The sequence below is a fragment of the Frankliniella occidentalis genome, unplaced genomic scaffold, assembly GCF_000697945.3.
Source record: "Frankliniella occidentalis isolate FOCC.00 unplaced genomic scaffold, Focc_3.1 Scaffold45, whole genome shotgun sequence".
Classification (NCBI taxonomy): Eukaryota; Metazoa; Arthropoda; class Insecta; order Thysanoptera; family Thripidae; genus Frankliniella; species Frankliniella occidentalis.
This window is the reverse complement of record NW_026267175.1, coordinates 1,477,396-1,489,058: the sequence shown is the minus strand read 5'-3', so window position 1 is coordinate 1,489,058 and position 11,663 is coordinate 1,477,396. Positions and strand designations below refer to the sequence as shown.

General features: G+C 36.4%; 2 protein-coding genes across 7 annotated transcripts; one reads left to right on the top strand and one right to left on the bottom strand.

Annotated features, from left to right (window-relative positions):
• Nucleotides 1-540: 540 nt before the first annotated feature.
• Nucleotides 541-7,899, bottom strand: LOC113208340 (rab3 GTPase-activating protein non-catalytic subunit). The gene is made up of 24 exons (XM_052267014.1): nucleotides 7,721-7,899; nucleotides 7,295-7,450; nucleotides 7,134-7,215; nucleotides 6,906-7,044; nucleotides 6,633-6,834; nucleotides 6,345-6,544; nucleotides 5,989-6,095; nucleotides 5,808-5,885; nucleotides 5,544-5,683; nucleotides 5,271-5,460; nucleotides 5,027-5,167; nucleotides 4,706-4,944; nucleotides 4,477-4,616; nucleotides 4,141-4,399; nucleotides 3,859-4,059; nucleotides 3,624-3,766; nucleotides 3,170-3,521; nucleotides 2,668-3,090; nucleotides 2,417-2,598; nucleotides 2,068-2,316; nucleotides 1,831-1,992; nucleotides 1,576-1,728; nucleotides 1,313-1,465; nucleotides 541-1,204 (listed from the first exon to the last, which is right to left on the bottom strand). The coding sequence occupies exons 1-24, from the start codon at nucleotides 7,797-7,799 to the stop codon at nucleotides 1,061-1,063; spliced, it is 4,314 nt and encodes a 1,437-aa protein (XP_052122974.1). The 5' UTR covers nucleotides 7,800-7,899; the 3' UTR covers nucleotides 541-1,060.
• A 31-nt stretch (nucleotides 7,900-7,930) lies between these two features.
• LOC113208236 (uncharacterized) lies at nucleotides 7,931-10,905 on the top strand. 6 transcript variants are annotated; one of them, XM_052267018.1, is made up of 3 exons: nucleotides 7,931-8,071; nucleotides 8,597-8,782; nucleotides 8,862-10,905. In XM_052267018.1, exons 2-3 carry the CDS (start codon nucleotides 8,609-8,611, stop codon nucleotides 9,105-9,107), a joined length of 420 nt encoding a protein of 139 aa, XP_052122978.1. In that variant the 5' UTR covers nucleotides 7,931-8,071; nucleotides 8,597-8,608; the 3' UTR covers nucleotides 9,108-10,905. The 6 variants fall into 6 exon arrangements, with proteins under 6 accessions (XP_052122978.1, XP_052122979.1, XP_026280938.1 ...); XM_052267019.1 differs by having other exon boundaries at nucleotides 8,034-8,177; XM_026425153.2 differs by lacking the exon at nucleotides 7,931-8,071 and adding an exon at nucleotides 8,182-8,301.
• Nucleotides 10,906-11,663: the final 758 nt, after the last annotated feature.

The following is an 11,663-nucleotide window of genomic DNA, read 5'->3' as shown; positions in this document are numbered from 1 at the left end:
GGCCAAAATTTTTCTACTCATAACTCAAAAATACCTCTATTATGAAATGTGAGGCACAGTTCACTGAATAAAATGAGCATACATTCATACTTGTACCTATCATATTCATAGAGATCAATTGATGTTTCTAAATTAAGCCACACCAAAGACAATACTCGTTCTTTTTACCTCATAGCATATGAGTAAAAGGCAGGTAAAGAACGAGTAAAAATACAATCCAAACATAAAAATATTGTCAATAACAAAACCAGCAAACTAGTTTGTCTACCTGCTGTATACCTGATTCTTTAAAATTAGTACATTATAAAGAGAAAGAGAGAAGCTACAACAACAAAAAAATTATAAAGGAAAACTGCACCTCAATTGTTAAGTCCATGGAAATGTTTCTTTTTAAAATTATTTGATTATGTAATTGAATGTTGACACTCCAAAGCATTTCACCTGAAGGCATTGTTTGTTTCTTATAGCCACAACAATTAGCTTCCTAGGAAGCCTGTTACTGCAGAACTCTATTTTTTGTTGCTGATTAATTAGAAGAAATTATAGCTACACGTTTATTTGAATCTATCACATTTTCATATCACTAGATCTACCTACTTCCTTCTTTCATACGCACACATGCAAGAAGTAAAAAGCTGAGGATCTTCAGTTCAGAAGAAGTCTCAACAACAAGACCAAAATCGTTCTTCCATTTTTACAACATAAGCAACCTATCCAAAAATCATGGTTAAAAAACAAAATAGTCCATTACATCAGCGTTATTGAAAGCCCAACGCAAAAAATAAATAATAAATATAGAAGACTTAAACTTCTAAATCAGAACTACAGATCAATTTCTCAAGAGAAAGTTTCAATCACCAACCAATAAGAAACAAATCAAAGTTTTAAACATGGAGAACAAAACTGGTTTATAGAATGTAGCCATGCACATTAATTTTTTTTATTGATTCTTGTACGGAAATTGTGGTGGTCCCTTTTATGCAATTGAAATAGCAACATTGTAAGAAGTCCATTTTGAACTTACATATTTTCAATATCCATTGCATTTTCTTCTTTACACTTACATGCATTGGAGAGCTTGCAAGGCATCAAACAGATCTGCTGCAAGATCATATTCAGGATGATTCTCCGGAAGATGTTGTACAACATGGGTCGCAAGCAGAGCTGTGTCTGACAGTGGGACCTCCCTGACATCAATTGTGTTCTAAGGGATGAAATTCATATGAGTGAAATCGATATAGCATTCCAACTTCAAATCCAAATTATCCTCCAAACTTAAAGCTTTGCATATATGTATATGCAATTTCCTTACCAGATCATGCAACCAATCTGTTAAATATGGGTCTAAATTGGAAATTTTTTCCATAAGATCTGTGGAGTGCTTAAACGAAACTCTAAGACGTTGACCACAAATCATGAGGAGTTGACTTGCCAACTCCCCTAAATCATTGACAGCCGGCAAAATCTAGGGATGGGAAAATTTATTCAGTGTAACCCTGCATATTATGTACAATTACTGTATAAACAAGATAATGGAATCAATTTTTCGATGTATATAATTAGTGGTAAACTTACCTCTTCAGCCAGGCGATCGTGTCCAGAGGAATACAAAAGACACACATGGTGTCTACGGATAGGATCAATACTAATATCCCATGTGTAAGCCAAAGAATTGCACTTCCCAAACCACAGCATGGCAGTACTCATATCAGCACTTAATCCTCCACTCTAGGAACAATTGTATAGGAAATTAACAGAGAACATGTCACAGATTTACTCCATGAATATAATAGTTTTGGTATACCGAATTTTTTATAGATAGAGACATACCAAGTCAGTCACATGGGAGGGATCTGATGATATAACACTTTGCATTGCACCACTAACAGCTCGAATAAGAAACTGTGTCCTCTTTTTTGAGAGTTGTGGATCCACATATTCATGTTGCACTGAAGCAGCACCAGAGCTCTCAGAAAAAAATTCAGCCCATTCCTGTAAGAAACAGAACTGTGTAAATTCATCCAAATTTGGACTGAAAGTAAGAAGATAATTTGTATAATTAGGCACCGTGGGCTTGAAAATAGGTGTCAACTGTTGTCCCCGCAAATTTAGAGCTAAAATCATGTGCATGGACACAGCAAGTTGATGTAGAAGGTGAAGGTGTTCGAATGATGTTTGTTGCTGTGTTAGAGCCAAACAAGTCAAAGAGGGAGTGCTTGTTCCTAAAACTAGTTCATCATAATCCCAAATATCTTCAGAACGATTAACAACAGCCTTAGGTCCTGGATGGTTCATCACTTCACTTAAGTTAATTGCCTGTAATAGATATTAAAAAAATAAGAAAATATTAAAGGTGAAAGGATTGTGTAACAGCCAACTAGCTATAGGAATAAAGAAGTAATTATTCTAAACAAACCTCAATGTACAATTCAATGAATTTAATGCATGTTTCAACGAATTCAACTAGTTGACCATCAGACATTTGAAGCTCTCTACGACAGAGTTTTTCCTTTGGGTTTCCATTCGATTCATTCACAATCCTTGTTGCTGTTTCAAATCGTTGTTTGAGATGAGAGGACCACATCAAAGAGCACAAGCCTATGTGAAAAATCAAAACATCAAAAGACAATTCCAAATGCTAAGTTCTAAACAGTGATGCAAGCTAACCTTGTCTTATATGAATGTTGGGAACAATTTGAAGGCAAGTAATGGCTGCATTTAAAATATCAATATATTCAGGTGCTTTATGCCATTCCAACAGATATTCCCAGGTGATATTTGAAACTAAGACACTACCACAAAGACTGTAAGGGAAATGCAATCTCAACATATGTATCTTGTCAAGTATTTGTGCATGGGAAGTTGACAACGAACTGGCTTCCATTCCTCTCTCTGGCATGACAGGAATGCCTTCTCGAATCATTACTTCTGATTTATCTTCAGGGCCTGGTTCATCAACATCCATTGGTTCGGGATTGTTAAATACACCAGCATCTTTTTCTGTCCACTCAATATCAGAGCTTTCAATAAGAGTTTTTGGATCAGCACCACATGTTGTAATCCATTTAGCAACATGCTCTGAGACAGCTCCTAGATCAGAGAATAAAGAAATTATACAATTTTATGTTATTCAAGAATACTGCATGCTATAAGCTCAATGAAGACACACCTTTTCCTTTTTCTAGAACTGTAGAGAGTGATATGGTAGGTTTTACATAAGGCAAACAGGGAAGATGGTTCTTCATAGATAAATCACATAAATCAGCAGGATTTTGGCTCAGTACTTGATCTAGTAAGGCAATATCTTCAAGACGCCCAATCAGTAAATTCCACTTAACAGAATCCCATGATACATCTTCCCACTCCGCAGAACTTTTCCGAGCTTCAGCATTAACTAGATCTTCACTTGTAACAGAGTTTGACTCCTTAGGCATATCACTACCATTACTGTTACTACTACAACTTTCCTCTAAGTCCTTTGTCTTTGAAATGGCTTGGTTTTTCTTTGGTGATTTGGAACTCTGTGACCAAAATTGAAATTGGTAAATTAACATTGCTCAAATAAAATTTTTTGAACAAAATTAAAACAATTACATAAATAAAATGTGGTATGATTCGCTTGCCTTTTTAAAGCCACGCTTCTCCATAGAACAAGCAACAGCCCTACATACTAGGGCTGCTGTCAAAGCATTAAAGGGTTGAGCAGATGAAGCAAGTATTCCTCGAACTGGAGACCAAAATGAAGAGAGGTCATAGGAGTTCACTTCTGAAAAATGAATGAATGAAAAACATGTATTTTTAATAATAAATAAGATTCAAGATTTAAAAATTATTTAAAACAGAAATATTATATTGTACCTTCAAGTAAACATATGGCCTTAACAATTTCTGAAAAACGTATCATTTCAATCTCCAAAGCTTTTCCAGCATTTCTAGAGAGCCAAAAGTTTATTGCTAAATCAAGCAGGTTGAAGGGTAAAATACCGCTGCAAGCAGCCTCTGCTTGCCATACCTCAACTGGAACATCACTGTACAAGATACCCTGGAATAGCAGTTCAGCTGTGAAATAAGTAAACCATTTACATTATATTTATTTTTATTCTCTTCAGTATTGTTGGGAGGAAAAAGTAACTAACTTACCAAGAATTTTCAGTTTGGAAGACTGCATCTTTTTAATGGCAACAGTATTGGGTGCAATGTTACCTTGAGATGTTTTCCCAATTTCAAAGCAAGCCAAATAATCAACCAATGATGTTCCAGGCGATGTTCCTTCATGAAAAGTAACTCGAGCTTCCCTCCGTGGAGTATTTTGAGAACTCGGAGCCACTCCCAAAAGAGACATCAGGGACCTTAGAGCTGTTAATTCTCGCTCAGATACAGAAAGAACATCACATGCTGCCTGAAATACACACAGGATTCATTTAAAAAAACCTTTAACCAAACAGGTTTTGCATGATAGAAAGAAGTTGAGCTTACTTGCAAATCTGAAATTCCCTCCTGAGGTACAACTGATGCATAGTTTGGAGGCCTATCCTTCTGTTGCTGAACAAACTTGTAAAATCCAAGCAAATTTCGGAGTTGTTGACAGGAAAGTAAGAGCATCTGTCTTTTGGAATCTGGTAAGAAAAGAATCAATAGTTAAACGTAATAATGAGAAGATTCAAAAAAAGAAGGATTAACTATTGAGTAATTTGTAAGCACTGACCTTCACTCATAGCTCTGTCTGTAAAAACAGCAAGAGCAGCTTCTAGAGCATCAATGGTGATATGTTTGTGTAAAGTTAACATTGTTAGCATCTGTTTTCGAACTTCTTCAGTTTTCAGCTCTGCAGCTGACAAACCAACTTCCTGAGCAAGCTGTTCATCATCCAGATCATTTTCCCTTAAAATGGATTTCAGCTTGCGAAGGAGAGCAAGGTCAGCAGCTCTATCACTTGTAGAATCACTGTTTGGAAATGTAAGGGTTCTACAGCCTGCTTTACTTAATAATCAAACATTGATGATTCTATTGACTTAAATTAGTTTACCTTAGGGCACAATGGAAAGGGACAATAATTTGAAAAACAGTGCCATTAGGATCAATGAATGCACATGGTAATAGACTTTTGTTTGCCCATTTCACTGCAGCATTATTCAATCCGACGAGGCCATGACTAGTATAGAGCAGTCTAAAAAGAAAATATTAAAATTATAGAAAAACAAAACAGCAGGTTCAGAAAAAAAAAAATAGTTGTAACAAGAAATTTAAAAGCAAAAGGATTAATGGCATACCTGCCCTTTTTACTGCAAGAAAAAGCTGCAACACGAACACCATTAGGAACAGTCCAAACTTCAAGCATTCCTTTTTTGGGATCATAGATTACAAGAAATAATACAGTCCGTAGAAGATGCTTTGGATTTCCTTTCTGAGACGGCTCCTCTTCTTCAACTTGAAGCCAGCCACACTGAGCCCTTCGATAACCTACATGTTCCAAAAAGTTGATTAACTTCTTCAAATAACTGCTAGTATAAGGCAGGTATAAATCTTGACATGAATCAACTTACCCTTCCACATTCGCACAGCAATACCTCTAAGGTTATTAATTAGAGTCAGTCTTCCCAATCCATCAGACACAACAGAATACTCTCGATTTGGGGACCGAACAATATGATCTGCTTCACGGTTTGGGTCAAATAGGCTAAACCTTTCATGTTATGGAAATTGAGGAAGATTAGACAGTGATACAATTCCTTCATTTACTCAAATAATAATAATAAAAATAATAATAATACATAATAATAAATAATAATGATGATAATAATAATCACCTGCATGCCAAATTCTCAGGTGGTTCAATAACAGCTGTGCTCTTTTGTGAGTCTTTTGAACTACCACCGAAGAAGCCCCTAAACAAATTGGGAAGTGAATAGATCTCAAATGTTCAACACAATGACAACAACTAGATTTCTAACATCACAATATCATCAGAAGGCATGCATATGTACTTACTTAAATTTACTTTTTACTACTTGAGCAACATCAGTCAAAACTGATCTACCCTCTATACCTTCCAAGGCATGATGAAAACCAATAAATGGTCCCTTACCAGCAGCAACCTGGAAGTAAATATAACAACAAAGCGGCTTTATTTCTATAGTTGAACACTTTCAGTGCGGGACATTTTTCACCATCCTCCCTTACAGGCAGTCTTCACTGAATTTATGGGGCTTTAATCTTATTTAGAGGCCTATAAAAATTTTAGGGTAGACTCGTGGCATCACTAGGACACTTTTAGGTTGGTCCACACAGCGTGGACCCAACACATGGAACGTATTGAAAAATTAATACTATGGCACTCAACTTACCACTACAGTTGATTTGGGCGCACCAGACCTGTAGCAAGTATTAAAGCCTCCACACATAGACGCTGTCATTAAATGGTCAAACATGTCAGATGAGGAAGGGCCAATCACTTCACAATCGCTCACACTTTCATGATCTACAAAAGCCCATTTTTTCAAGGTCAAAGGTGGTGGAGAAATGTGTTCTGAGAAATTGGCTTTCACTGTAAGTTAAAAGTAAGTTAATAAACTTTACCCTAATGGGGTAGAACACAAAAGTACCATGAAGTGGTAATAGTAGAGCTACTGTACCTCTTGCAAGGTGGTTTCGACATGCACGTAATGTCTGAAACAACGCAAACCCAGGAATGATAGCAACGCTGGAACAGAAGGTAACATAAAGTTCCTCAGCATAATCATCATAACTTGAGTTCTTGGAGGGGTGGTAGCTCTGGCACTTGATATAACGCACAGGTTCATCATGTATTTGTTCAGATAGTAATAAATCTCCACCCTGAAACACAAACAAAAATAGATCATTCAAAAATCAATAAAAATACTTACTTGAAGCCCTTGATCTATTACCTCATCATAGAATCTCAGATGACCTGTATTGTAACCAACAACAATACAAGTCCAATCTGTCTGCTCTGTGGTATGAGCAGACCGGGAAGATTTATTAGGCATGATGAGAGGTAAGACAAGGACTGCAGTAATTTCCTCTCTGAAAATTAATTACCAAATAATAAGCATACATAGAATCTTTGTTTCAATGTTTGAAACATGCTGCAAATATTACAGAGATTAAAGTACCTGTCATTATGACAAGGATTACCCGTCCAGGTAGTTTTAAATTTGGTTTTGACCTCTTCTTCCTCATGTGAGTCCCATTTAGCTAGAATGAAATAATAGAATGCCACAAACAAATCTAATGACCAGATCCGAATGTTTTCAAACAATAATATGTGATATACCTGACAAGATACTAAGAGTTTTCTGTTGGCCAAACACCAAAAATTCACCACTAGGCGACAGTGACACACAAGAAGTATTTAAACATGATAATTCTGCGGAATGACTTGCTGATAATTTTGAACCACTAGAATCATCATAGGCTTCACTGGATCCACCTAAAACCAAAGAGACTTAAGTTACATTCATTGCAATGACACCTGCATAAGTGATCACATCTGCACATCATGAAAATATAGAAGTTAGGCAATGATATGCAGCACAAAATAACAATTTGTCTTCATATTTAAAAATTCAGGCATTGTCGTTGGGTATAGATAGAGGAGCTTCTTTATTAAATGACTGGTGGGTGCAGTTCCCATCCTTTGTCAGTAGTAACAGCTGATTGCCTAGGTTATACACAACGCATCAAATAAAATGAAACCTACCGCTCACAGAGGAGCTGATCAGAGTATTCTTGAGTTCTTCGACGTCAACCTTGGCATAAGCTTTAAACTGACACGACATCACAATTAATCGTCGGTTTCTGCAAAACTGCTAGTAAAATGTAAACACAAACACTGAACAGAGGCCACTACTACAACAACAACAGCAGCAGCAGCAGCAGAGCAGTAGCACGTATGAGAAATACTTCAAATTTGATTTCCGGTTGCAATCTCCGCTCTGTGCAGTAAACATAGCCCCCTGTAAACACCCGTCAAAACTCGTCGATCGCCGCTAGGAAAAAATTGAGCGTTCGGCTGTATTTGGTGGTATTGCGTTAATCCTTAACGATTCAGGTACATAAAGTACAAAGTTGTGTTATTGAAAATTAAATCTCGTTATCACTTTAATTTGAGAGAACGTGGTCCTTCGAGTTGGTCGTTGGCCATTGATTTCAGTTTTGTAAGCCCATTCCTGTCGATCAAGGCTTATCGCTCATTTCTTTTATTTCTGTATTGAATGCTTTTTATTTACCTACACTTATTACCCGAATTAAATTTCTGTGATGTCCGAGTCTCTGGTTATTGTGCGCCTCCTTTACAGCCTACTGCTAGCTAGTTTCCCCTTATCTTCATAAAATTTGCAAGAGTGGGCGTCCTACCGAACTTGCTTTCTGCTACCGACGTTGTTGTCATTTGGTCGCTTGGGTATACAACTTCTAGTTACACTCTTTTCTTCGGGGCATCCGGAGGCTTGCTTGCAGTGCCTGGTTACTAGCTTTAGTCCCCATGTTTTATTTTTATTACTGGCGCCTACTTAATTACTGTTTCATAACTTTTTGTTTTTAAATTTATTTAATTTTTCTGTTGTTATCTTGACAGGTTGAACAGAACATGCCCGCTAGTGTTCTTGCAGTTGCTGAAGCCGACGTTGAAATGGTTTCTCTGGATACTAGAGCTGAACGACAGCGGCAACTGATTCGTCATGCCCAGGAGCTGCATCACCTCAACTTGGCTGCCGCTCGCCAAGTTTTGCGTGAAAGTACTGCCCAGGCAGATACTGCCAAAGTAAGTCCCTGTCCATTTACCTATCTTTATTCTATGTGTCGTTCTTGAGCTATGGCTATAACATCTTTTATCTCTTCAGGTACGATGTGAAATTGCTCGCGTTGAAGCAGAGGCTGTTCGCCTGAAGCTTGAGCTGGCTCGTGAAGCTTTGCGTGAAGCTAGAGCCAAGGCAGACTTGGCCGAGCTTCAGTTAGCTGCACGTAAGCGTGAGCTGTTGACAGAGTCTGGCACTACTGACATGTGTGAAGTCTCAGGGGAACAAAAGAAAATGATTGATGATGATGGATCTGTGGTGCCTCTGATATCGGAGCAGATGGATGCATGATCCTGCGTCTTTATATGTACTATCTGTGCTGGTCGTTTGAACTTAATTTCATTTAAGAACTTATTTTGGCAGTCAAGTCACTATCTAATTGTTGTAGAATTACTTTCAAATACTAGTGGCTTCAATTTCACCAGAAGTATCCTTGCCAGTATAGAAATGCCCTCTTCCCTCTGCTTTGTTTTACTTTGTACGGAACTGCAACTGATGCACAAGGGCTCCACAACGACCCACGGTAGTACATGTAATGTTCTTGAGTGTTTGAATGTGATGAATGTGTTATTTGTTCCTTCACATGTTTTGAGGCTATTTTCTTTTTCGTGTCTGTGCTACCTTCACTGTTTACCAAATTTTTCATGTAATTTATTGTTTAGTCTTAACCTCATTCAATTTTATTTTGTTTGTCGCACAAAAAGGTGACATTTGTGGTTAGGTGTACTTATTTGTTTCACTCAAATAAAATGTACATCTTTTTGTTTTATGTCTTTAGATACAAATTATTGTGATTTTTTTCTTCTTGAAAGTAAACACCAAATAAGTATAAGAAGGCCAGGTGAACTTTTTTTAAAGCTGTGATTTTATTTAGTAGTTATTTTAATTAATTTTATACAACCTACCAGTGAAGGTAGTTCAGCTAGTGTATATTTTGTGTTCTTTTCTTCAATACTCATATGCATAGCCTTTGTTCCAAGGCTTTTCCTTCATGTATTCCATTTTCTTTCCTCGCCAGTTCTTTACCGGTGAAATTAGGAATTGATTAATTTTTGCTTGTGTATTTACTCCCTTCTCTTTTTTTTGTGTGTGTGTTTGTGTTTTGTGTATGGGAATGTCTGAAATACTTCAGTTGTAGGAAACTTGTAGTCATTTTGATTCGTAACCAAACTTGAGTAAATATCACAGCAGTGTCCACAGTACTTTGGATTGAGTTCATAGATGTTCCTATTACTGTGGTGGCATATTTTGGCATGCTATTCTGGAAAATTTTAACTGTTTGATTGACTCCTATGTCACAAACCTACATGATTTTAAAAGCTCTCTACAAAATATTCTCTAGATTTTTTTTTGAAACTCTTCTTCTTAACCTTCTGTCATGTGTTTGGTGGTCAAGGGGTTTTTTTTTGAAAGTGGATTGTTTGGAAGTTCAAGATTTGTGTGTTTTTGAGTACCTATCTGTCTTCATTTTGATTAAGTGTACGGGAAGAGATCATTGCTGTATTGGGCAGTTGTATACAAAAGAAATCTGCTTACTCAAATGCAAATCAATGCTATTTTATCAGATTGATTGCTTTTAATTGATGGCTGCTGTTTAAAAAATGAGTTTTTCTTCTGCATTATTATTGTTTCAAGTATTGTGAACTTGTAAAAGGAAAACCCTGTGGTATTGTCCTAAGGTGACATTTGAGATATTATCGATCATGTATAATGTTCTCTATATTTGCCATTTCATTAAGTTGTAATTTGCAAGTTAGTTTTGAGTTGATTTTAATTTTGCAAGTTTAAGTAATTTTATTCATTTTAAGTTTCTATGTATTGTGCTTGACTAACTCCATCCTCAACTATATCTATACTATTTATTCATATTAGCATGTTTGTGTTGTGTTTGTTAAAATTACATTTTCATTTAGTATAATTTGGCATCTCCTTCTGGATCAGAACTATGTAAGGAAAGGAGAGGGTCCAATTGAAATTTAGTTTTGGTTTTTAACTGTAATCAATTCATGATGATGATACTGATATGGATAGTTTCACCATGACCTCCATAACAGTGACTGTTTTCACTCAATAAACATTAGCATGCCAACCACCATTTTGTTCCTCAAACCTATCTAACACAGCACATTAGTAGATGTCTCCGTTACTCTAATTGTCAATTTTGCCTTGTGAAGCCTGAAGCCAGGCCATCATTTGTTCTGGGTAATTTGATAGGCTGAAAAAGACTGGAGCTGACTTTTACAGTTGGTTTCAGAATACCCAAAACAATGAGTCTGGCTTCATGCTTAGTGTCATGAGACATCAAAACAAGTAATGAATGGGGAACAAGAGACAAAACAGATTCATGTTATTTCCTTTTGTACTTTGTCAACAAAAAATGGACGTAAAGCTTTACAATTAGAAATGTAAGTTACACTATGCACAAATAAATCTTAAGACACTTAAAATAAAATCAGTTGAGAAATGGCAAGATTAACACTGTGGATACTTCAAGGCTTAAGTGCTTTTAAGTTTAATAATATCAGTCTTGCCAGGATGGCACATATGATCCATGCTCATTTATCAGCCAAGCCAAATAAGAAAACGGCAAATCTAAAGAAATTGTATAACTCATACCTTCAGCAACATTGATTCATCTGCTAGGAAAAAGTAATTCCTTTCTCACCAGGCAGTAACTACATACCTTTAATAAGGTACAAAGTACAGTATGAGAAACATTTGCAAACTTCTCAAACCCAAAATAGGACACTGACAAGAAGCAAAACTTGAAGAAATGAAATGGCCTTGACAGGATGAAAAAATAACTTCATGAACAAAAATCAATGTCAACCCTAACAACTCAGAAAA

Coding starts and splice junctions, on each gene's coding strand:
- LOC113208340 (XM_052267014.1), bottom strand. CDS start 7,799: ATGTCGTGTCAGTTTAAAGCTTATGCCAAGGTTGACGTCGAAGAACTC. Junction 7,216..7,294: donor AACTCTTAGTATCTTGTCAG/GTATATCACATA, acceptor ATTTCATTCTAG/CTAAATGGGACTCACATGAG. Junction 5,684..5,807: donor CCTGAGAATTTGGCATGCAG/GTGATTATTATT, acceptor ATAACATGAAAG/GTTTAGCCTATTTGACCCAA.
- LOC113208236 (XM_026425153.2), top strand. CDS start 8,281: ATGTCCGAGTCTCTGGTTATT. Junction 8,302..8,596: donor TGTCCGAGTCTCTGGTTATT/GTGCGCCTCCTT, acceptor TTATCTTGACAG/GTTGAACAGAACATGCCCGC. Junction 8,783..8,861: donor CCCAGGCAGATACTGCCAAA/GTAAGTCCCTGT, acceptor TTATCTCTTCAG/GTACGATGTGAAATTGCTCG.